At 44.8% G+C, this 26,323-nt stretch overlaps 1 protein-coding gene across 1 annotated transcript in view; it reads right to left on the bottom strand.

Annotated features, from left to right (window-relative positions):
• The window catches only part of KAZALD1 (Kazal type serine peptidase inhibitor domain 1), a 203,183-nt gene that overhangs the window by 99,423 nt on the left and 77,437 nt on the right, over nt 1-26,323 (bottom strand). The window contains exon 2 of the mRNA XM_069611649.1: nt 24,894-25,510. Within this exon, the coding sequence (XP_069467750.1) occupies nt 24,894-25,392 (499 nt within the window). The 5' untranslated portion in view covers nt 25,393-25,510. The remainder of the gene's footprint in view (nt 1-24,893; nt 25,511-26,323) is intronic.

The raw sequence follows: 26,323 nt of genomic DNA on the forward strand, positions 1-26,323 counted from the left end.
CCCCACAGATAGACTTTCTGGCACCCGGGAGGTGGCTTGGAAAAGCCAGTCCCACCCCCTTCCTGGGCCACACATGCACACATAAAGGCATCAGTGGTATGTGAAAGCAGCAGTATTTCCATGCCAAGTTCATGGCCTTACAAGGGATTTCCTGACCTGGCAAAGCAGGAAGAAGTTCAAACAACAATATGGCTAAAGAAGCAATGAAAATCTCATGGCATAGCCGTTTAGGGCACTAGCCATGTTTAGTAGCCATATGCAGTAAACATGAATTCTCACACTAAACATAATGCAAACATTATACCAATGTATCAGCTGCCACCAGCCTATCTCTAGGCACATATACAAGTAACCAAAACTCCCAAGTGTAAAAAGCTGGGGTGCTACAAAAGCATAACCATTGCACTGCACTGTGAGGTCATGTATGCAATGTTAAAAAGTACAATAATTCAAAAGGGAAACAGTTTCCAAGGGCTGATAGTCTGAGGGACCGATTAGTATCCCCATAACAATGAGCAAAAAGCAAGGGAAGTGAAGCTGAAGGCTTTACTTCCATTCAAAATGTCAGAACAGGTTTACAAATTGAGCAAAAGGAATGGAGGTCTATAGAAACTATGGAGGAAATGTTGCAAAAAGCAATGGGCCATATTGTACTGTATTTACAATATGTAAACTGGATACAAACTAGACCTAATGAGACCATGCCGCTAAACCCAAAGAACATGTTTGTCTCATGATTTATTTGTTGGGGCATGCGGCTCCCCTTCCAGGTAACACCCATAAATCTTTCAGCTACACTCCTTGTTGGAGTCCCATCCAACTTCATATCTACTGCGGCTTTTAGCTTGCTTTTTCTCCAAAATGGGGCGGTAAAATGCACCTATTCAACACATCATTTTAAAAATGTTCACGGGAGTAAGAGCCCTACATTACTTAGGACTTCCTGTACGACGCTTGTACATTTCTACTAATTTGTGGAAAATGTTATTGCCCCTCCATTAAAATATTCACCTACTGCCACTGATCTTGAATAATTTACAATACCAGTGCCCACTCAGGTGCGCCCGCCCCTCAGCATCAAAAGCTGCTTTTATCTATGGCATATGTCTAATATTTTCACTGGCGGTGCACAGTGTTGTCTGGTATGTTAAACCTTGTGCATCGCACGGAGTGCCTCGCTAGCATCATGATCATCTTGTCATTTGCATTGTGCATGCATGATGGCCCGGGCCAGACTGAGAGTCTGTGGTGCAGCATGTGTTTTTTCTAGGTGCTTGAAGCAACACCTCAGCATGGCTTGCAGGCATCCCCTCATTTTGTGTCACACCACTAGCACACAGTCTTACATTTTAAGGTCTATGCTGGCCTGGCAGTAACACTTTCACAATAATGAGACTGTCCCAAACCATGAATCTTCCTTGCTGCTGCCTATATTTGACTTATGTAGACTGTACTACATAGGCTTTGACTAGTGCAGGGGACTGGGACTTTACTAACTGAGCACAGAGGATGTTGAACAGGGGCCTGGCATTGTGCCTGCTTGCACCAGGTGAAATTGATACAAATATGTGTGAGCTGGGCAGTGTAATCATCACTGTCTGCAGGCATGCAGGTGCAAATTGCTGGCCTACCACAGTGCTAGACCACTAAGTCAGAGAAAGAGGGAGTCCTCCAGTGTCAGCCAGATTGAGGCGGGAGAGTGCCAAGCCATCTTCATCCGCAGTCCACCCAACATTAACTTATTCTTGGGGTGCAATAAAATTGTCCCAAATGCTGAACCCTACAGAGCACTGCCTGCACCAACCTGCACTTCACCTTGGAAGGAGCCTATTCTGTGTACAAGTAAAGCTCATTTTGCCTTTTGCAAATCACACAAATTCACCCTTCTAACAGATGACAGACTCTTTGTCCATGGGTGACTACCCAGAACCTCTACTACCCACACGGGAAAAGTTGCTTTTGTCCCTGAAAAGAATTCCTAGAATCCTCTCTTCTTACAAGGGACATTATCTATCCCGCTTTGAATCTTTAGCACCATCAGTTGTTTCAGGTAATAGCTCATGTTTTGTTCCTTGGTCCTGAAAATTCCCCAGAACCATTTATTACAACAGGTCATCATGTTACACCCTTTCTTTGAGTGAGAAAATGCCCAGAATCTAACAGGTGAAATGCAGTGTTTTGTCTGTGGGACAATAAGCAGAATCTATACTTCTTAGAGGTGCAATGTAGTGTTTCGGCCCTGAGCAAAGCCCTGCTATCCATCTGCCCCTACAGTTGAAAAGTAGTTTGTTCCTGAGCAAATTGCCAGACCCCATCCACAAGTGCAAATTCTCTCTCCACAGGCAAACTCCTACAGTCCATCAATCTTTCAGGTGACACTCAATGAGGCTTGATGGATCCTATTTCCTCATGCTTTCAAGAAAAAAAAGCTTTTCTCAAAAATGCATCCTTACTAAGTGAATGACTTTCCTCACTGGATCCATCCTGTCTGCACGTGAACGTTCCTTCATTCGAACACACAGCTAATTTACCTTGCAACAGTGACTACTGTGACAGGGTCAGGGGCTTCAGTGACCTTTCCCAACCTAAGGTAGGAGGCCTAAGATAATGCAAGATAACCCTGAGCCAGTCCTACCTTATAATGTACTATTGTTAATAACACACTTAATACCAAAGAGGTTTCTAAGCGCAGACGCAGGATTCAAACCTGTGTTGCTTTGCATCGTCTTGCTTCCAAGACAAGCCCATTGTCACTGAGCTATTCAACCCTTAGAGGTGCTGTGATTTGGGAGGACCCCAGACTCTGAACCCCCTGAATGTGCCTTGACTAGTAACGCTGGTACCACTGTCAATCACCTACTGCCATGCACCCTCAGATCTGAGCCGAACTCTCTTTTCTTTATATCAGAACTAACAGGGCCATCATGCACTGCCACATTGAGCGAGCACACAGACCTCTGGAGAAAATCGATTCTGTCATTCCGATGCCTGTCATAGAAGAGAAGCATCACACACTGCAGCCTAAATGGAGCCGGATGCTGACCCGACACCCAGATGAGAAAAAGCCAGAGACTATTGAAAAAAACCTGTGCCAAACGGGGCGGCACCAAGTGGGTTTTTTGTAGCATTGCACAATTATGACCCAATACCGGGGATGGGGCACTTTACGGTGGAAGACAAGAAATCGTCCTCTACGTGGTACTTACTTTGAACTGTATTTAACATAAAGGATATCACCCAAAGACAGGATATTATATTATATATAAGTGCTTGGAGACCGTGGAAATGTCAACGGTGCGTGGTATTAAGCAACTTAACATAACATACCATTTAAATAGTTAAGGCTAGATTATCTTGGGAGGATAGCGCAGGGGCAACGTGCTGCCTTGGCAGCAAGACAACTGGGAGCAACACAGGTTTGATCCCCAGGTCCGCGCTTAGAAACCTCTGGGTATTAAACATGTTATAAATAAGCAATAAAAAAAATGATCTATTGATGGCAAGAGAAATGGCACTAATGCCTATTGTTTGACGTAAATTCTGAACTCAGTGCTCTTCACCTTTCACTAACCTGCCAATGGCATAAGGATACACATGAAATAGATATTAGCTTTTATTGATTGTCATGTTCTGTTACTATTTGGTCTTCAAGTCTTTGTCCATGTAGTCATGGAATACATGTGGCTGTGGCAAGCTATCTCAAGGCTGCCTTCTCTATCCATAACAGAATGTGCAAATGTGTCTCCATGCATTCATGGTTAGCCGGTTTATACTGCCGGTAACAGAATGAGATATTTTTTTGATTTATTTCTTGAGCGCACCAGGCAGATAACTGCATTTGGGCGCAGATGTTAACTAAAAGTTGGACCAATCACTGTGGAGAGTTCGAAGTAGCAACGACCCTAAAGGAATGGGATCATTTAAACAGGAATGTTTTCAATTCCTTTCTGAATCTTCCCAGAGTAGTACAAGATATGATACTAAGGGGCAGCTGATTCCAGAGCTTAGGCCCAAATACAGAGAACCTTCTGTCTCCTTTGAGATGCATTTTGTCCTCGGGACACATAGCAGCAATTTATCTTCTGAAAGAAGGACTCTGGTTGGATAATAGTGTTGAATTCTGGTGTTCAAATATTGAGGTGCAAGTTTGTGATAGCACTTGTACACCAGACATGCCACCTTAAATTTGATGCGATCTTCCACCATCAGCCAGTGTAGCGTTTTCCTGGCTGTGGAGACATGATCTCTTTTGCCCAAGTGAGCTATTAGCCTGACGGCCGCATTCTGGGCCCTCTGCAATCTTAGCATTAGTTTCCTAGGGATCCCTGTCAAAAGACTGCTGCAGTAGTCAAGGTGGGAGTTAACCAGGGCGCCCACCACTACTGGGAGATCCTGAGATGATAGAAAAGGGAGCACATTTCTGAGCATGCTAAACTGCTAAAGAGCAGTACTCATGGGCAAAGACAGTTCTCCGAAATGCTTAGGGTCACAAGCAGCAGAACTCAAGGATCTGCAATCGTTGGCCCTCCTGATGTTTTGAACTACAACTCGCACCAGCCATAGCAAGTACAGGCAATTGTGAAGCATCGTGGGAGTCATAGTTCAAAAGATCTGGTGAGCCAAGGGCAGCAAAGTCCTTCATAGACAGCAAGATCACAATCTGAATAGCTGGACAGCGAAGGTAGCGCATGCTATCATGCCCATTAAGCCAGGAGAATGCACTAAACTGTGCACCTCTGGAAGAGGTACATGAAATCATACACAATATTCATGAACTTGCTGAGATTATATGAGTGTGCTGTGTCTCTACTGGTCAGGAATATCTGCGAGCATTCATTTCATTGTATCATTTTAGGTGATGTTGTAGAAATAAATACATTATACTTCTATTATTACCACCAGGGCAAAGTCTGCACTCATCTTCACCTATTTCATTTAAAAACCTACACAAAATTGGGGGTGCTGTTGAGCAGCTGAGGAAAATGTCTTCCTTCCCCGAGAGCTCCGCTCCTGCCCACAAGTATCTGCAGAATATTGGCGCTAATCCTCAGGATATTGCACCAATACTACCACGATTCTTTGTTGGTCACTCTTTCCCTAGCGTGGTCGAAGTTTGAAGGGATTTTGCTGCTTGGAACTGGTATTGCCAACAACTGGGCCTGCAACATCGCGCGGCCTCCCTGCTGTGGCCGCTCGTACCGGGTGGCGCCGCCTTCCCCGGTCCTTGAGCGCCGCCCGCTGTGGGCTCCCTGTGGCGGCTCTTTGCTGGAACGATCCACTCCCCTGCCGGGCCCTGTGGAGCGGGACTCTTCGCCGCCTGTTGGCCGCGGCAGGCTGGAGGGGAGCCCCCTGCACCTACGCATAGACGCGGCCCCCTTCGGTCGGCGAGGCTGGACCTCTCATGCTGCACTACGCACCGCTTCTGAGACGCCGCATGAGGAGTGGTTCTTCCCCCAGCATCAGCTGCTGTTTCTGCCGGTGGCGGCTGCCGGACACGGCCACTGCCCCCCACGCCTACCCCGCTGGCCCTCTGCTGAAGCAGACCCTCAGCCCCCACCGAGATCCTGTCAACATGGCCCCTGTGCACTCCTGGGCCGGGAGTCGCTGGGCCGCCGCGTGACGCTGTGGTCTCGCGATCGCGGCACCTGTCTCCGGCCTGCTGCGGCCCCGGATCTGGGCTTGGCTCTGGCAGGTGGGGCACGGCCTCCTGGGGGTGCCCTCTCGAGTCGGAAGCACATGGGTCCAGCCGCCCTGGAGGCTGCAAGGTGGGTGTAGTGACCTGAACTTTGCCCCTCCACCCAAGGGGGGTCCCTCGAACTACCCAGCTACCCACTCCCCATTTGGAGGAACGATTCCATGAAAGCTTCCCTGCTCCCCCCCTGATTCTATCCACCCAGGACACGCTGTACCCCCATGCTGCAGCCACTGGAACCTGGGGTTCACCTCCCCTTGGCCACCCTTTACGTTTGGGAAGAATAGCATCCAGCCTGGCCTCGCCCCATGAGGCCCTAAATATCCATGTGCCGTGCTTCACTTTATTTGGAACTGCGACGTTGTGGGGGCCACCTCCGGGCGAGTTCCCCATTCTAGTAGACGGCACACCAGCGGGTGTATGGCCCCACTCCTGTCTCCCTAACGCCCCATTGTCCTGTGCACCCAAACATACCTCGAAGAGACTTTGATCGCACAGAGCTCGCTGAACCCAGCGCCATGCTCTCCCCTGGCTCCTCTCTTCCTGCGGCAGCCCCGCCATCACTGCCGCGCTGCATGCGGACCTCCCCCACTTGGCCTGGTCAATACTAATCCTTCTGCGCTGGAGCTACCTGCGGGCTGCGCCTCTGTCAGCCCCTCGGAGACCCACTCTCCGGCCATCATTAACCCTGGCGAATCAGTCACTGTTCCTGCCACAGCAATGCCCAGCAAGGCGCGAGCTATCACTAAAGTAGGCGCTATGGACAGGTTTGCCAGGGCCACGCCTGGTGCTGACCAGGCGTCCTCTTCTGCGACACATGAAAATGGTGGGGTCCTGCTGGTCCACCCGCAACCAGACCTATCTGTGATGATGGAATCTACGGCGAAAAACTTTGCAGCCTTCCATGAAAAGCTGGATGACATCAATGCGAATGTAGCCTCCTTGAAAGCGAAAATCGACCAACATGGTGCCAGGATTACCGAGGCGGAACAAAGAATAGGTTCTAATGAAGACTGCGTTCATGCCCTACAAAACACAGACACGGAGCTCGTCCGAGACATGAAACAGGTCAAAGCTAAGTGCGATGACCTTGAATCGAGGTCCCGAAGGAATAACATTCGGATAGTAGGGGTTCCCGAAGCTGCACTGAAGGGCCGCATGGAGCCGGCGGTCGTACAACTAATCAAAGACCTCCTTGACAACCCCGAGCTCTCACCATTCTTCACAGTAGAAAGAGCACATCGCTCCCTGGCACCGCAGCCTAATCCAGGAGACTTTCCCAGACCTATAATCGCAAAACTACTGAGTTATAAGGACAGGGACCACATACTCCGCTTGACAGAGAGAAAGGGGAGCTAAGGCTCGACTCAAATATCATCAGGATTTTCCTGGATTTTTCAGTGGGTGTGCAGATGGAGAGACGCCAATTAGGGGGAGTGAAAAAGATGTTACGGGACAGGAAAATCAAATACGCAATGCTTTTCCCTGCGCGTTTAAAATTCACCCACTGCAACAAACTCTACTTTTCTACGGTTCCTGATGAGGCGGTTAAGTTCATTGAGGCGCAGATCCCACTGGTGGACCCCCCGCAGGAACCGATGGATGACGACTAATGCCAGACGCATGGACTCCGGCTGTGAATCCCCAATAGCTCCGGTGAACTGGCCATTGACTCCCCCGTTTGGCTAAAGGTCCCCCCTCATTGTCCCACTGCGAGCCTTCCGGGCCCTACACTAACATATTGGGAACACTGCTCCCTGAGGGGGGCCCGCTTCTAGCTCGCCTGGTAACAGTCCCGCACATGGGGCCTGTACACTGTATGCCAAGCTCCGCCGTCATGTACTGGCTCACGGTAGTTCTAGCTATGACCTTGATATCCTAGAATATGCGTATCCTCGCTTTGTAACCGTACTTTCATCAGCCGATCTTCAGATTTATGTTGTATTATCGAAACTTGCACTACTACATGTGGGCAGAACGGCAGCGGCAGCCCCCACTGCAGTTGCAATACCCTCTGAGTCTAAATGTTTGTGTTTTATCCCCGGTTGGGCAATTTCTCAGGCGCTGCCGAGTTGGGGATGGCACGCAGTTGTTTGCTTTAAGGGTGGGTATCTACACACTGCTAGTTTGTGCAGGGCGGTGAGGGAGGGGGGTGTAGAAGTTGGGGTATGTTATATACAAAATGGCGGGAAAGTTGAGACCGGGGCTAAAGGGAGGCACTCTTATGTTATTGCAGCACACATGGCGTTTGTCAGAGACAGATCCTTCGCTAGGGATGTCCCGTAAGTTATCTATATCGCAATCAAAATGATGACATGGAATGTTCGGGGACTGACGAATTTCATGAAGTCTCGTAGGATCGCGGCTTATGCACAAAGACACGGGGTCAAGGTCCTCCTATTGCAGGAGACACACGCTCTGAAACACTTATCATCAAACGTAGCACATGCCTGGGGCCTCAACAGGTACTATACCCAATACTCCACTCAAGCTAGGGGAGTTCTGACCCTCATCCACAAGTCGGTAAACTTCATACTCCACACATCCCACATCAACACAAAAGGCAGATATGTGATTCTTCACTGCACTTTGGCTCACGAAGAATGCTTGCTGGTCAACTCATACGCGCCCAACACTGACTCCCCCGAGTTTATTGACGAGGTGACCACCATTCTTATGAGATACCTAGACGTCCCCATCATATGGGGGGGACATGAATTTGATAATGTCCTAGACAGAACAACGTCTACTCGCAGAGCCACAACTCGAGCAGCCAAATGACTCCTCATACACATGGACTCTCTGAATCTACATGATATATGGAGAACGCTCCATACCCATGAAAGGGACTACACTTTCTAATCAACGGTACATGACAGTTCCTCAAGAATAGATCTGTTCCTCTTGTCTGGTAACAATGTGGGTAGGGTTTTAGATGTCAGGATGGTGCGGGCGGAGGGTGGTAAGACCCTAATTGATAGCACTATAGACGAAAAAGGGTTAAGGCACTGGTTGGACCAATCCATTCTAGACACATTCGCCAGCTTTTATGCCAATCTATATGGTCCCCAGCCTGAACACTCAGCCCAGGACTTGGGTGACCTGCTGGAAAACATTCCTATGACCCTTATCTCCCAGGACACCAGGGAACGACTTGACACTCCGTTCACCTTGGATGAGATAGTCCAGGTGATTTCAGACCTTACCAAAAACAAGGCTCCTGGCCCAGATGGGCTCACCTCTGAGTTCTATCAGGAGCACATGGCCATACTAGCACCTGCTTTACACGGGGTCTGGGCCGAATCACTTTGATTAAACATCCTCCCCCCCTCCTTAAGAGAAGCCTTAATAACAGTCCTTCCCAAACCTGGGAAACCCCCAGACGAGTGCGGGTCCTACAGGCCCCTATCCCTTAATAACACTGACATGAAAATCTTTGCCAAGATAATCGCAAACAGGTTTCTCCCATTCATGCCCCATATGGTCCATGCTGACCAAAGTGGATTCATTCCCGGTCGATCCACGGCACTTAACATCTGCCGCCTATTTAACGTGATGTCCAGAATTGATCCAAACGCCGATGTAGTAGCGGTAACACTGGACGCCCAAAAAGCTTTTGATATGGTCTCATGGCAATACCTATGGGCCGTACTGGAGAAAATGGGAGTTGGGCCAAATATGATCTGCTATATAAAACTTCTATACACGGGTCCACTAGCCAGGGTGCTTTTGCGCTCGCTATCAAACCCATGGCTGATCATGTAAGAGGGCGTCACATCAATAAAGGCATCCGGTTACAGGACACGCTGGAAACCGTCTCACTTTACGCGGATGACATACTCTTGTACGTCAGAAATCCCTCCACATACCTAGACCCGATCATCCGCGACATTACCAAAATAGGCACGTACTCCGGTTTCACAATCAACTATTCTAAATCAGAAATCTTCCCTCTTACTATAGCAACTCAACAGCCGGCATGTGAGTACCCCCTATGCTGGTCCCCGGGTGGTATCAGGTATCTCGGGGTGCAGGTGTCGCTAACCAAATCTTCCTTACTAGCGAACAACTATGAGGCTATGGCACAGCTCGTCGTGTCCAAGTTCTCCAAATGGCGCAATCTACCGCTATCCCTTGCGGGCAGACTCTCCCTAATAAAGATAATAGTGGTCCCCAAGCTCCTCTACATCTTTGCTAACGTACCAGTCTGGCCCGGGAAGCAATACTTTAAGAGGCTCCACTCGGAGTGCGCCAAATCTCTCTGGCACTCTGGTTTGGTCCGCAAGAAGTGGCAACCTCCATCTGTACTGGAACGCGGCACAGGCCCAACATGCCACCCGTTGGTACACGTTCCAGAATCCGCCCCCGCATGTAAAACTCGAGAAACTGGCTGGGGGTGGGACCAACATCATGACCTTATTACTGCACTGCACATTCCAAACAGACGCCCAGGCCGACCCGGTCGCCACCACGATCAGGGCTTGGAATAGTATTCTGCACCCCGAGCAAGAGCAACACCCATACTATAAGTGGCTTCCCATATGGCAATTTCCCAGACTTCCCCCCACACACGACCAACACCTCTTGCGACACTGGGAAAATCTGGGCTATCGAGCACTAACTGACCTCTTCCCCGATGGTACGTTTGTTATCCCTCAAACATGGCGACCAGAGCACTCCAACTCTCTGCTCGAGGTGCTACAGTACTACAGGCTTAGAGCAGCGGTACGAGATATGTTGCCCTTCGTACCTAGATGAACCCCCAGACTCACCTGAACTCCAATATATAACAAACTCCGCAGGCGGCAGGGGCATAATATCCACTTTGTACAAAATGCAGCTGGAGAAAACAGTGGACAGGTCTCTCAAACCACGAGAAGCATGGGCTAGGGAGCTCGAAACGAAAATAACCGATGAAATGTGGAGCAAAATGTGTGCACACACGCGCAAAGTCTCCCTTATCGCTAGATTCCGCTGCATACAATTCAAACTCCTCAACAGGCTTTATTAGACACCGTACAGAGTAGCAAAATTTACACGCACCCCGGTTCACACATGCCCGAAATGCAAATCCAGCGAAGCAGATCACATACACATGTTCTGGTCCTGCGCTGCGCTAAACAAGTTTTGGGTGGTCGTGGCGGAGGTGCTCTCGGAAATAATTGGTTCCCCGATGGATCTGGACCCACTAGCCCTGTTGTTTGGTATCTGGGTTGGGGAAAATGTCAAAATTCTTAGATATAAGTGCCATCGTTGCCAAAAGTTGTATATTGCAATGCTGGAAGCGCCATAACCCCCCCACCCTCATGATGTGGCTGAAAGCCCTTACCTGGGTACAAATGTGTGAAGAAGAATACATCGGATCCCTACCAATGTCATCATGCCCCAAAAACGTGTGGTCAGAATTCTGTAGCTACCTGAACAATAGAGACAAAGTGGAATGGAGGTGTACCCCCCCACCAGCACAGCCCAACATACCATGTGAAGTGTGACTCTCCTTCCTTTTTTTTTTCTTTTTGCGCCTCTCCAGGCCGTCAACCGCCCCCTACCTGGGATGTCGGATATAATAACGTTGTACTGCCTTTGAATGACGTTATGTTGCTTGCTTATTGCTGTGTAATCTCTGCTGTGCCTGTCTTAACTTTCTGCCAATAAACAAAAGTTAAAAAAAAAAAACCTACACAAAATTGCCTACACAGTGGCATAGTTAAAAATGTGATTATGTTGCTTATGCGGTTACATTAGCATAAATAGCACCTTCCACATGGAGTGGTAGTTTCACTGAAGTCCATTAAATCTCTTTGCACAATTTTCAAAAGGTGTGTCATTTCGACTGGCATGTGATTTATGATTGCCACTCCAGTGTGGTACTGGCACACAGTCATTAGCCACTGTTTTGGTGAAGTGGCACACATAGTTGCCTACTGTTAATCCATTGTCTATATCGGGATTTATAAAAGGGCAGACACATGATTCGCTGTGGCAAAATGGTCCTGTGCACTATTGATGACCTGGCATCTGACATTTTTAAATATTTCACGTGATCCCCTGATGAAATGCAGGTATGACCTATGGCTAATTATGCAACTTGTCCAAGAAATTATGCTGCAAAATCCAGCCATTTCCACCCATACATTTTAAATATGTTTTTTGGGTGAGCGGGTGGGCAATGACCTTTCCAGACCCTGAACCATGCACACCCACCATTGCTGAAGGAAAACACTTACTGGGAGTAACCTCTAGCAAATAAATATGCATATGTCAGATTGTGGCCTGATGGAGAGAACTTTTGTAACCATGCCTTAGAACTCTATCGCTTAATGCATATTAACACACAGGGCGGGGAGCCAGCCAATCAGGTTGCTCTGACCGCAAGCTGAACCTCACATTATAAGTTTGAGTTCCAAGCAACGCGAAGGCTGATCTCACCTGCCCCACCCTCTTTCCTCCACCCTCCCCTTCCCTCCGTCCCCGCTACCCTCTCTCCCCACCCGTCTGCCCCATTTACCTTCTACCTTGAGTGGCGGCACCACTGTCGACACCCTCCGTATCCCGGCCACCATGAAAATGGAGGAGGTGCCCCCACCTTCTATTTCCATTGTGGCCCCTTTAGGTACATCTTTGTTTGAATGAATGGGACGCAGAAAGAGCGGATTCCTTTCATTCAAACAAACTCATTGCTCTCAGCACCCCAGATCAAAACCCTGCCTGGGCCTGTAACTTGGGCCCTGGCCATTACCAGCTGATCTTGCCTGACAGGTTGGTCTTATTGCTTATTGATTAATTAACCATTGTGCAATGTGAACAGGTAGCATAGAGGATGTTTTTTTAAATTTATTTTTTATTGTAATGCGTGCCAGACCCGAGGGTATCAGGGCGCAAACGATCAAGAAGAAACACGAATACTTTCAGTTTAGGGTTTCACAAGTTACAGGAAAAACTGGTCCTCGTTCAAAACAATCTGATTGCTTCGTGTTAATTATTGAAACTGGCATGCATTTTATCACAATATAGAGGCATGCTGGACACATGTTCTCGCTTTGCATGCACACAAAACAATTTTCCCAGATTTCTAGTTGGGTACCTGTGAATAATGCAGATTTGTCACCTTTAAGTCAATTCTAGTTGTCAACGAAATGTGTGACATTTTCAGAGACTTATTCTTCAAGGTTTTCTTGAATTTTTTTGTATGAAACACAATTGTGTTTCCTAACTCTCTCTGGTCCATTTTCTGTATAACCCCCTCCTCCAAACTGTTGCTCATTTTGGAAAATATGCTGATAGGCATGTGGTTTGCTAGTTTGTCCGAATGAAAACGTACATTTGAATGCAATTCACTTGCCTTCAGTTAGGTTTCTTACATGTTGGAAACATGTCCTACATGTTGACCAAACATCTCTATCATTCTGTTTCCCAAGAGATCGCTTCGCAAATTCCTATATCTTGGAGAACAAGGGGGAGAGTCCAAAGGACTAATCATGACACAAGAGTATAAGGGTCTTACACAGAAAATGAGGCGGGGAGAAAAAAGACACATGCAAGAACTTGTTGAAATAAGACCACCCCACCATTTACGAGTCATCTCTGATCCAATGGCAAAGAAGAGTTGCTGCAGAAATTACATCAGAGGGAACACTTTGCCCTGTGGTTCCCCTGCCCCCCACATTACTTGGCACAATTCATTTTTACTTTACTTTAGAACATTTTTAATGTGCAACCATGGACCCATGGGCATTAGAGCACAGACAAAACATTAAGAGTGCCATAGAGAAACCAACAATAAAGGAGAGAACTTAGTCATAGCTGCGCAGAAAAATCAAGCAAACATCTATGTTTTACGTTTTTTCTTAAACGACTCTATTGATTCTTGACATCTGAGATCTAAGGGAATCTTATTTCAAGCTTTAAAAGCTGCAATGAAAAAAGCAAAATGTTCAACCTTCTTGGTCCTGCATCTGGGAAGCATCATTTAGTTATGATTGCTAGAGCTAAGAGATCTGCTATTCACTTTGTTAGAGATGAGGTCTTGCAGGTATGGGGGCATTAAGCCCCGTCTTCATTTGTAGGTGATGACAAGAAGACGGAAAAGGACACGCGCCTTAACAGGAAGTTAATGCAAAGCTCGTCTAGCTGAAGATATGTAGTCGCAACGGGATAGTTTTACGACCACTCTGACCACAACATTTTGGACCACCTGAAGTCTATTAATGTCAGCTTCACTAAGCCCAACCAAAAAGCTGCTGCAATAATCTATTTATGATCTGATGATTGCTCTCGCAATTGTTTCAGCGTTTACCTGAGAGATAAAAGGTCTGAGATGTGCAGAAAGCGTAATATAAAAGACTGCCACAAAGACAGAGCCCCCAACATGTGCTCTCATACTAAGCTGCTTGTCGAAGATCACACCCAAAGTTTTGATTTTCTTTTGGAGGGTTATCTTTACCTCTCTGAGTTGAAAACTATTGTATGATGGGCCAAGCTTGGCCAGCATTGATCGGGAGCCCACAATCAGCAGCTCTGTTTTAACCCTATTTTTTTTTTTTTTTTTAATTTAGCTGAGAAACTCAACTTTTATCAAATTTAACATCTCATTCACATTTTACAAAATTCAAAAATAAAAGCATACAAAAATTAGCAATTTATTTTGTGAAAGAAAAATTCCAAATGTATGAAACAATTAAGCTCTTATCCAAAGGAAACATCACACTCAAAGATAAAACAAATAAATTGATCATAGTCAGAATTAAAAGAAAGGGTGTAACAAAAGTTGATCAACACCGTCATATACACATAAGCATATTTACATAATAAAATAGAATTTAAAATCCAACCATTAGATCTTATTCCCATATAAGTACATATTTACACAACACAATATTGAGTGATCTATGAATCCTTCAAAAGATGCAGAAATAGATTTTCTCACACAAAAAAAACACTGCGTTATGTGGTGATTAGGAAAACTCTTCGCAGCCTATACATTTCTAAGCCATCAGTGATTCAGTATCCCCATTCAAATTTAGAGCATTCATGAAATTGTAAGTTGCAATACGGATACTAATAATTTTGGTGGATAGGATGGTTGGCCATCTATACTCTGGGGTCATCCAGCTAAAAAATGTCAGATTTTTCCAGAAGAATGTGACTCTTAAATCCATTAGTGCTGGACATTCAATTATTATATGTTTTAATGTCTCCTTAATATTTGAATCCGCACAAAATCTGCAAAAGTTTGCTTCACCGCTAATAAGATGTCTCCTTGCTAACACGTCCCGAGTAGGGACTAGATTAAAGCAGAGGCGCAAAATGGAGGAACATATCTGGGGTCAAGGAGATCTATACAAATAGCTTTCCAGATCTTTTAATTTTTTATGTGGAAAGGCAGTCACAACAAAATCTGTATAAGTAAGACACAGATTCCTGGTTATAATCCAGTCCCTCTTAAAGATTTTGTCTTTGGCTTTAATAGGATTCATAATGAGAGTCTCAATACTCACATCTGCATTGGCGAGGATTTTCATAATTTATGTTGACCAAGAGTGGACAAAACTATGAGACGATGTTAACATATAGACAGAAAGGGTGGCCAAGATGTTATCTGTTCGTGTGTATGTTAAACATTTACGAAAAAGTGCACATAGCCGCCACTCATATTGTGCCATCAAAGAAGTGAGACCTAACTCATGTCTCAGCCATGGTCCCAAAACACAATGCGGCAAATGAAGAACCGCCCGCCAAAATTTGGCTTCTAACTTATTTAGAAAAGATGTTTTAATTATGTTTTTGGTCTCCAGACCATAAAGAATTTTCGGCAGCACTTTCTGTCGCCAGTATGTAATGGCGGGGCTGATGGAAAATTTCCCATACTTGTATATTATCAATCTTGTTTGTGAAATGGCTGAAACCAATTTATGTTCGAGAGACCTCAACTGTGAATCAATTTGCACAGATCCATCAACCAAGATCCCCAAATACAAATAATTTGCCACCACTTCCACACTCACATTTTTGATTTTCCAATCCATCTTCGCTCTTCTAGAAATGTTTGTTGCGTAATACACTATCTGAGTTTTCTTTATGTTTAGCACTAGCTCATTTGTATCTAGGTATGAGCTCAATGAAGACAACAGAAGTTGTAGACCTATGGGAGTCTTAGAAATTAACACCAGGTCCTCTGCATACCACAATGCCTTAATTGTAACACCATTCATTTTCGGAGAGTCTGATGGCACTGGGATAAAAGCCTGCATCACATTGTGAATGAAAAAGTTAAAGAGGGCCAAGGCAAGGATACCACCCTGTTTCAGCCCTCTTGAGGTACAAATTGCTGCAGATAAGAGACCCATCATTGACAGTCTCACCCTTACTGAGGTCAGTGAATGTAAGCCGAAGATAATATCACACAGAATTGCAGGACAGTTTGCAGCTTGGAGTTTGTCGAATAACTTCACTCGAGAAACTGAATCAAATGCCGAGTGAAGGTCGACAAAAGCAAAGTAGACAGGTTGCTTTAGAGTTTGAGCCTGCGATTTTAGCGCATTAAGAGTTAGCAAATTAACCACTGTTCCCAGCCCTGCTACAAATCCTGTCTGATTCTGATTGAAAGCTAAAGACCACTTAACAAAATCTCTCAATACTAGCTGTGAAAAGATCTTGCCTGGGGCATCAAGTAATGCGATTGGGCGATAACTACACGGGGCATCTCTATCTCCCTTTTTGAAAATTGGCACAATCAGGGATGATTTCCAAGACGTTGGTATGGTCTTGGAAATTATAATCTGTTGGAAGATGTTATTCAGAATAGAGGCCCATCTAGTTGGGTTTTGTTTAAACATGGCATTACTTAGGCCATCCAGACCAACCGCTCTAGATGAGGATGATTTTTTTATAAGTTCTTCTATTATTTCCTCAGAACAGTTACCCTCTGATTCTCATACTTATAACTGTCATACTTTGTGTCTGCATAAAGACTCAAGAAATGTGCAAGCCATGAGGCTTCAGTCACCCCGCTTAATTGATCACAAGCTTGTGTCGAATTAGACATTTTATTCAGCAAAGCCCACACTTGACCAGTCTTTATTTAGTATAGTCTGCATGAAGGTTTCACTATCAGATTGAAAGAGCCTCGCCTTTCTTGCCCCTATCCAATTACGGTATCGACATTAAAACATTTTTCTTGTTTCCATGCGCTGATTTAATGGCAATTTAAGAGTAGCTTTTAGCTCTCTCCTATACATAATTCTAGTTTGGTGTACAATAGGATCAAAAGTATGTTTATGGTTTTGCTGTGGTCTCCTATCAAGATGGATGTTCTGCAAGGTGGTCAAAATATCTACGTACGAGCCAGTCTTCATTCCAGAAAGCTGACGAGTTGCCTCCTCAAATTCAGTAAGGGATTTCTTTGACCATTTGAGGCGAGTTTTTGTGTTGTTGACCTGTACATTTTGAGTATACCATTGTTGGTTAAGCTCGTTCACATTACGATTCCACTGCCAAACCACAGTTAAAGGTTGGTGATCACTTGCAGATTGTTCAATTACTTTAAAATTAATGACCCTTGAGAACAAGTCTGCAGTCATAAACACATAATCAATGGTAGATTTTGATGCACCCTTTTCCCATGTGTAATGGGGAGGGGTATCACCCAAAAATGCTCCATTTGCCATGAAAAGGTTATGATCTGATGTAAATCTAAGCCACTGTTCTCTAATTGGGGCGCAAGAGATCTTTTTTTGGCAAAAGCAGTCAAGATTTAAATCTCCTACCACCACGGTTGCAGTAACACTATGATCTTGAGCAATTTTTTGTAGGACACAAACCAAATCTCTGTAAAAGATGTCATCAGAAATACCCATTGGATTACGATAAAGATTTATCAAAGCAAGCGAACACTTAGAATCACATATTTTAACCAATTGAATAAAGTTATTAGGGGCAGCCCACTTGGTCATGCTCAAACCTTTACTTGTCTTAACTGCCACCATAAGGCCCGAGGTGGGTCTCCCCTTTGTACCCACCATGGCAGGTAGCAAGATGATATCATGGTCATCCCACAAGGGTGGTCTTAGTAACCAAGATTCTTGAATGGCCACTATATCAAATTGGTTAAAAAATTGAATTGAGGTTCCTTGCAAATGGGTATGTCCCCTAGTAATCCAACTTACTAAGGACAAAGTACATGTACTAGCCTCAATTAGTGGTTATGTTCTTGAGGAGTTCAAATCTTCCTTGCGCGGTATATCAATAGGACCACAGTAAGAGCATGAGCAAATGGGCTGGCCCCCGACTTCCTCCCTTGCCTCAGTTTTATTCTCCAGAGAACCCTTTTGTTCCTCTATCAAACGTTCTGGGTCCTGTGCTATTAAAAAGCCCATTTTGAACAATTCCATTTTTGCTTTCCAAATTGAGTGTAAGACCAGTCCGGACTTAATCCACAGACATACAATGGACAGATTTTGGTCACAAACAAAATCAACCTGATCAATATCACTAGACGAGATATCTTGTAAATCATTAACATCACCAAATATATACAGAACACTTGTTCTACATAGATCATATTTCTCATGGGGATCATCTCGACATTTCATAATTAAGGAGTGGCAATTCGCAAAAGTGTTTCTATGTTGTTGCCGACCAGATTTACTGGTGTTATTATTATTGACAGGCATTTTTTTCATAGAGGACTTCTCACTTTTGCCTTGCATGTCTATAAGGCCAAGTGAGCGTGGGCAATCAGAAGACCATTTACTGACACCCGACGCTGACTTAGACAATAGACAAGTTGTCTCCCCTACAGGACATAGATCCTTCTTTTTGAACAGTGTGTCACAAGTATCTTTATCGTGACAAGTATTTTGTACTCTTGATGTTACCGACGGTTTAACCATATTGGCTTCAGACACGCGTTGGATTAAATAAGCATCCACTGCTGCTTTAATTGAAGTCAAACGCTCCTGCATGTCTTGTTCTTCTACAAGAACATTTGATTCAATATTCCCCACACATGATTTTAATTGAGAATTCGGATAAGTACTACGGGAGGGGGCAACAGCTGATTGTGCCAGTTCACCGCTCCCTACTTGTACTTTCTCAATTAACTGTATAATTTCACACAGTGGAGCATAGTTCATATGATCTTTATTTGTGAGCTGAAGTGAGCTTATTCGGGTATCCCCTATAGCAGTTACAAGTTGTGCCACTGCCGGATTCAATGGAAGTGATGTTGGGACTTGAGGAAGTTCTATCACGGGACTCGTGTCAGTGGATGGTATAGAGTGGGCCAATTGTACATCTCGTTAATCTTGAAAGATAGGTTTTACCAATTTTTTGTAAGTCACTTTTGGTTTCAGAGCGGTTCTCTTTAAGCGGATTGAGCGAGTTGCTTTATGGGTATCACTCTTAACCCGAAAGCCACTTACATTTATATGGGCCTTTTTTTTCACACTCCTGTCTAAACTGATCCAGGAATCATTTATATTAATGGCTTCAGGTGCAGATTGTTCGACTGGACATATGATGTGAGTAAACAATGGTAAAGCTGATGTAAGTGAACCCTCCTTTGCTTCTGGTTTAGGAACACTGTCAATGTCACCATTCATACGAAGAAATATGTCAGCTGGCAGATTCGTGGTCCAATCAAGAATCTGCTGTATTTGAATAGCTTGTTTTGTGATTTTGCCATCCAAGGCTTCAAACAATTTAAACAAACTCGCTACTGTGGTATTTACAGCGGCCAATGTAATTTCTATAAGGGCCAAGTTCTCAGCCTGATTATCCAGATGACTCAACTGGATACGTCGCCGCGGCGTAGGCTGTAAAAAGGAATCAGTAATGGATTTAGCAGATATATCAAGCGAGCCTGCAGAGCCATTATTTTGGCAGGAATCTCCATGAATAGTGCTTAGCTTTCCAGCACTAGCATGGATGGAAATGTTAGACAGGTCAAGCGCTGATTCTGTAGTCTCATTTACAGGAGACAGTATTTTACTCTTAGTAGTGAGTTTAATTGGAGTTTGAACTGAGGCTAAAAGGGTATTATCAGAGATGTTGGGGATAATAGGTAGAGAGCCCACCAATCCGGGAAGTATAGATTCTTGAGGTACAGGAAAGCTCATTTGTTCAGAAGACAGAACAGTTTCTAGAGAAGAATGTTCTATTGTACATAAAGCTTTAGCAGGAGGCTGCAGAGGCGGGAGATTGATAATGGAGGCAGAGGGCAACACTTCCTCACTGGGTGGTTCATCTATCATACACTCCTTCCGTTTCTCACAGAATGTGCAAATGTCTCTATTTGAGAGCGGAGTTCGCAGTATTGGAGTTAACACAATTGATTTCTTAGACATACGAAATTGTGGAATACGTTTTTTAACTGCCCCAATTGGCGTATGTAACATGCCTGCTGACTCAGGCATGTCAGATTTAAGTGTGTATGTATGGGAGCTCATGCAATAATATTAAGTGCACAGGCTCCTTTAATGGCGTCCTCAGTTAAGCCAACAGAAAGATGTAACGCTGTCACGTTCTAATCTGAACTATGAAACACACCTACAGGGCAAAAGCAAAAGGGCAAAAGCCAAAGCAGCTCACAAACGGAATAAAAGACCAAAGTAATGTTACAGTTTAAACAAATACAAATACCAGTTAAGTGACAAAGAAGGGCATAGCCACCGGCAAGCAAGCAACACGCAGCACCGCAGCAAAGCGGACAAGTGGGATTTCCTTGGACTTGCTTGGGTGCACGCCTCTTATGAGTGTTGTTTCAAGTGTCCGTAATTATCACCTTCTGGTAGCTGAAGTTCACACACAGTCATGTTTTAAAACGAACAAAGCTTTTCAAAGACGATCCCAGCAGAGAAACGCAGACAAGCGGGACTTCCTGGGACTTGCTTGGGTATGCACGTGCGGTGCGCGCGCGTGCCATATTATATAGACACTCCCCCTGCTTTACTTGCACAGCCTTCTGGTAGCTGAAGCTCACACACAGTCATGTTTTAACACGAAACAAAGCTTTTCAAAGACGATCCCAGCAGAGAAACGCAGACAAGCGGGACTTCCTGGGACTTGCTTCAGTGCTAATTTGTTCCACACCAACCAGTCCTCGACCATAGTACAGACTCTGTTCAGTTCCTCTTCGTCCTGGTGGTGGGAGCCTACAATGGGGATGACACACTGTGTGTTATCCACGTAGTTGGTGAATCCCATCTCCTCCTGTTCCAAAATAGCAAAGAAGATAGCCAGAAAGATGTTATATAAACAGGGAGATAAACAAGCTCCCTGAGGAACATCAAAATGGACCATAACCAGTTTAGCCTCTACCACCTCATGAAAAACTCTACTTTCTCTATTATCCAGAAATGAGCTTATCCAGCGACCCGCTATTGGGGAAAAATGGACTACTTCTTCCAGTCTATCTATCCAAAGTGAATGGTCGACCAGATTGAATGCGGCCGACACGTCTAATAACATTAACATGGAAGGTACACCTTTGTCAACACATTCCAAGAGCCTCGATTTCAACACTCAGAGTGCAGTCTTGGTTCCAAATCCTGGTCTGAAGCCTGATTGGTGGCAATTAAGAACAGGATAATTGTTCAAATGTTGCGAAATCTGACTATAGGCGACACAATCCAGGATTTTCAAAAGAAATGGTGTGTTTGTTAGGGGTCTATAATTGAGTGGCACCTCTGGTGCTAAGCCAGGATATTTTAAATGGGGGTAACCCAGGCCTTTGTAAGATCAGTTGGAACATAGCTCTCCGTAAGAGAGAAATGAACAAACCTGCAGATGGCATCCAGTAAAATAGGAGGGCAAGCTTTAATTAGCATAGATGAGCAGGGGTCACCTTTACATCTAGTTGCCTTCAACTGTTCCACTACGACCAATAACTCATCCACAGTAATAGTGGAAAAATTAAATTGCAGGATAGTCGGACAGCTGCTGAATGACCCTTTCCTAAATTTACTAGGAGACAGGAGAAGATCATATTTTTTATGAATTATATCAGTCCTGATGCTATTCAATTTATTTTGCATGGCATTCTGAATTTCGTGGCAGCAGGCAGCATCCTTAATTAAAAGGCTAGCAGAAGACTGGTTGGTAGTTTCTAGTTCTTTTTATTATTTTAAAGAGTTCCTTCACTTCAGATTTAGTGTGCAGGATTCAAGAATCAAGATTATTTTTTGCCTCTATAATCGCTAGTTTATATGACTTGGCAGCTACTTTATAAGCTGCCAGTGCTCCTGTTAAAGGATTCAACTTCCACAAATAAAATAACTTGAGGGTTGAGGATTTAAGTTTATGCAATTCTGAGGAGAACCAAGATTTGCTCTTCATTGCTTCCCTAGTTTTCCTGTATTTGAGAGGAGCAAGCAAATTAGTAATAATGTCCAAATTAGATACGAGAGACTGGGACTTTATTGCCGCAGAATCAATGGGGAGAAATTGATGGAGGAACCTAGCAAAGGTTCAATTCTGTCCCGTGTAAGCAGCTTACAACTTCTTGACAGGGATCCCTGTGTTCTACTGTCTTTCAATTTCTTGGGAAAGTCTACCTGAATGATGAAGTGCACAAAAGCATGGTCTGACATGGCCATGGTGAGACTTCAAAATCCTTGCGTGTGACATTAATGGTGGAAACCCAATCAAGAGCATGACCCAGGCACTGAGTGTGCAGGTAAATCCTTTGCTCAAAACCGAGGTCTGATAATGCCTGCTCCAAGTCAGCGGCCAACGCATCTTCCTTACGACCTAGCCAATAATGTAGATCTCTTAATAAGACAAATCTAGAATTTGGCTTCAAATTGTCTAGCAGATAATTAGATTAGGCCAAGATAAAATCCTCTGACAGAGAAGGTGGCCTGTAAATTAAAAGAAAATTCATCGTGGATTCGGTATTGAGACCTATTTTCACATGTAAAGACTCAATGCCGCTCATGATTTGTCCCCTAATTTCCCAGATAGTCAATTCAGCTTTGAATATCAGAGCCAACCACCACACTCTGCATTCCATTCTGTCCTGCCATAGCATTGCATACCCATCTCGAATAGCGAGGCTGAGGGATGGGCCAGCAGCAATGGACCCCCATGTTTCATTCAAAGCACACACATCAATGTTATTATCTTCTATGTATGAGCTCACTTTGTGTGCATGTTTAACTAAAGATCTTGTATTTAGTAACATGCACAAAAGATTATGAACAGGGCTGATTCGCTGATTGGCCGGCCCATTCTCAGCCGCCCCCCCTACCTGAGCTTGTGAAACACAATAAATGTCAACAATAGGAGTCATGCAGATCTCAGAACATGCCCCTCCTAACGAACAAGGGTCGAGTGAGAAGTGACCAGGCAGATCAGGTATAGAGCTGATCTCCACAGCATGACTTCTGAGAATCATTGACAGGCCAGGCTCAGGAGTCAGATTTGTTGTAAGAGTGGAGTCCCCAGGACAAGAAGTTGAGATGAGGACATCTAAAGTGCAGACTGATAGAGCAGAACGTACCAGGAGTGCGGCAGCAGAAATGGACCCAGGGGCATTGAAGATGTTTCTCGCGGCTGTAACTACGGCGAGGACTTCAGCAATCCCCATCACGAAGTGTTCCACTCAGACAACAGCTTACACCCTTACGGCCTGAACACGGGCCGGCAGAGACTGGCTTGGCTTTTCTCACGCCGGCACTCTCGCGTCAGGTTTGCGATAAAGTAGTCCGAGGGACTACAGCCTTGCTGGTAGTTGTAGTCAGTGGGCGGAGGAACAAGCACAAAAACAATTAAAAGTACTCGAGCACAACGCAGCACAACACTGTTGCTGACTCCTTTTCAATCTACTGCCATAAATACACACTAAGAGTGCAGTGAGTCTAAAATAATTATACATTTCAAATCTCTACAGGATGGATCATGTAGACTGTTAAATACAGCGACCTAAAAAATCTAAATTACACTTAAATACGGCAAACTAAAAGGTTCTACAATCACAATTCTGGAACATATTCACTTACTGTGAAATGACCAGATTAGGACACGCAGGTACTTCCGCATGCATAAAATTAGCCCCAGTAGAAGCAGCTCTCTGAGCTTGCTTTAAAACCCAATCCTGGATTTGGTCCATGTTTCTCATAAACCCACCAATTAGGAACATTCAGTTGGGTTTTCAGGATTTCCATCATACAAGGACCATTTACACTTATCATATTTTAATGAAAGACTTTAGGTCATTATGTAAACCCAACTGGATTTCATTTTCAGGGGTTTGACGGTAGACCATGTCAAGCCCTACTTCATACCCTAGTTTAGGCTATCCATTTTATGTCTTCTTATTTCAATAACAATTGCCTTATTACCAATACAGGCGTCGAAAATGAGGGGAGCTGAGAGCTATTTAGCTCCTACCTCTACCCTAGTAGAGTCTGGTTAGCTTGACACTCAACAGCTACCAGGAGCAACTTTATCGCTCTCCAGGCCAACTGATGCTGAACAAGCGCAACTATGTGAATATAACTCTGTGTGTTTGAGACAATCTACAGATAAACATTAGTGCACATCTATAGGACATTTAAAGCACAAGGAGTCATAAATAATGGACACAATTATATTTTGTAATCTTATGTGGAAGTAAGATTTGCGGAATGCTATGTACTAGCTCCTCGTCCCGCTGTTGATGCTCTTGGGCACTGGTTAATGTTGGATACCCAGAAGCTGCTGCTTTAGCTCCTTCTTATCCAGTCTTAATTTCAAACCCTCCAATATGGGTGAAAATCAAGGGTGATACCCGAGAAACTCAAGAAGGACATACATAAGACCTAAATGTGCACAATGAAACGTTGGCCCCTTTCTCCAACGCAATGGATTTCACTTGCAGCACGTGCTATTATAATTTGATTTTGTTTCATTTGAATGGGCTAAGTCATGGGTATTCATTGATGAAAATTATTTAGCACAATGTTACCATGAAAAGGACAAGTTCATATGTAGGCTCCTTTCTAGATGTTATGACATGGGGCATGCATCCATAAAATGTTCTCCTCTTGGTAAAGTGTCATGTGAATAATTAGGTCCTGATAATTGTAAACTAAGTAAAGTGACAAGAGGAATATAGCTATAGATGGTAGCTGCAATAGCGGAAATACATGCAAAAGTGAAGGGATGACAAGGAACATTGCGTTAATTTATTCAATTGGTGGAATCGCTCAGCATGACATACCTGATTCACAGGGCCCTTCATGGAGCACGGTGAGGTTGGCCTCTGGATGAGCATTTGATGCCTCGTGAAATTTGCAGATCTGGGTGTATGTCTTCCCATTGGATCCACAGACCGCGGTGCTGGACAAGCAAACACACTGGGGTTCAGGGACCTCTCCGTGCCTGAGATCCCCCATGTCTAACTGGCACTCTAAGTTATCCCCGCATTTCCCGTAGAAGCTGTTGGTATGGTCCAAGTCACAGATTTGGCCCTCTAAGTTGGCGCACTCTTGACAACAGTCACAGGTGTCCTGCACCACCCCAGCCAGGCAACCCCGGGGCGCCAGGCATTCCTCCGGATCACAGTCTGCACAGCCCTCGCCCTCCTCCAGTAGTCTTTGCCAGCCACGCTGTAGGTAGTTGGGTGCGCTTGGCAGCCCTAACCCTGACCATATCAAACACCAGTTCAAATACAGCAGAAAAAGTACCCTGATAGGAAACCTGCCGATGGACTTTGGCATTTTCAGAAGCTCTCCGGTTCTTTGCTCCCAAATGCCATCACTTTTTCATTGTTGCTGTTGGCGAATGGCTTGTGTAGATCTCAGCGGGACACCATTGCTCCTGCCCTGCCACCGGGTTCTGAAAAGAAGCAGAGGTCTGTTACCACTTTATTTACACAGCGAGTGGTGCATTGAAACGCATTTTGTTGCAAAGGCCACTGATTTACGGAGGTCCCCCACATGCCTGGAAACACTTTGAACGTCCTCATACTTAAAGAGAGAACCCCCCAGCAGAAGAGACAGAATGGTTTGATTTAGGAAGGTAGGCTGCACCTTTCCCCTCGATAATTCACTAGAAAGAACAATATATCAGACCTTCTGCTCATGAGTTTTATCACTATCCCAAATGCCCCGGGAGGAGCTAAATGTCTGGCTAGCGTATGCCCGAATGTCACTGCACGGGCTGGCTATGCAGGGGTCATTTTCAGAAGGCTTCAGTATGGCAGTTTGTCGTGGTATCAGGACAAACACAGTGACAATTTTTTCCAGGCGAATGATGCCGAATACGCCATTAAAAATCTAACCATTTAAATAGGAGTTCAAATACTAAGCACATCATGTAGCTCAAAAACTGTTAATATTTTCTAGACGTTTATTGGTAGCCTGCTGGAAATGGAACACTGGGAAATCTATCAGCCTACTGAATGCCTCAACATGATCAAGCAGGACATTCCAGCAGGAAGCCCCAAACATGAAGTGGCCCGCTGCAAGGCAATACAGCCCGAGGTGGTTCTCCTGTGCCTGCTACCACTCCATATGGATACTATGGATGGATCTCTGCAACGCATGCACAATGGCAACCACCATAAAAACCCGGGGGCCTTAAATGAAATGCATTCAGATTGACTGAGTCTGTTTTCTAACAGTTACACAAAAGCAGACACTGGGCCTC

This window comes from Ambystoma mexicanum, chromosome 8 (genome assembly GCF_040938575.1).
Source record: "Ambystoma mexicanum isolate Mex_15411 chromosome 8, UKY_AmexF1_1, whole genome shotgun sequence".
Classification (NCBI taxonomy): Eukaryota; Metazoa; Chordata; class Amphibia; order Caudata; family Ambystomatidae; genus Ambystoma; species Ambystoma mexicanum.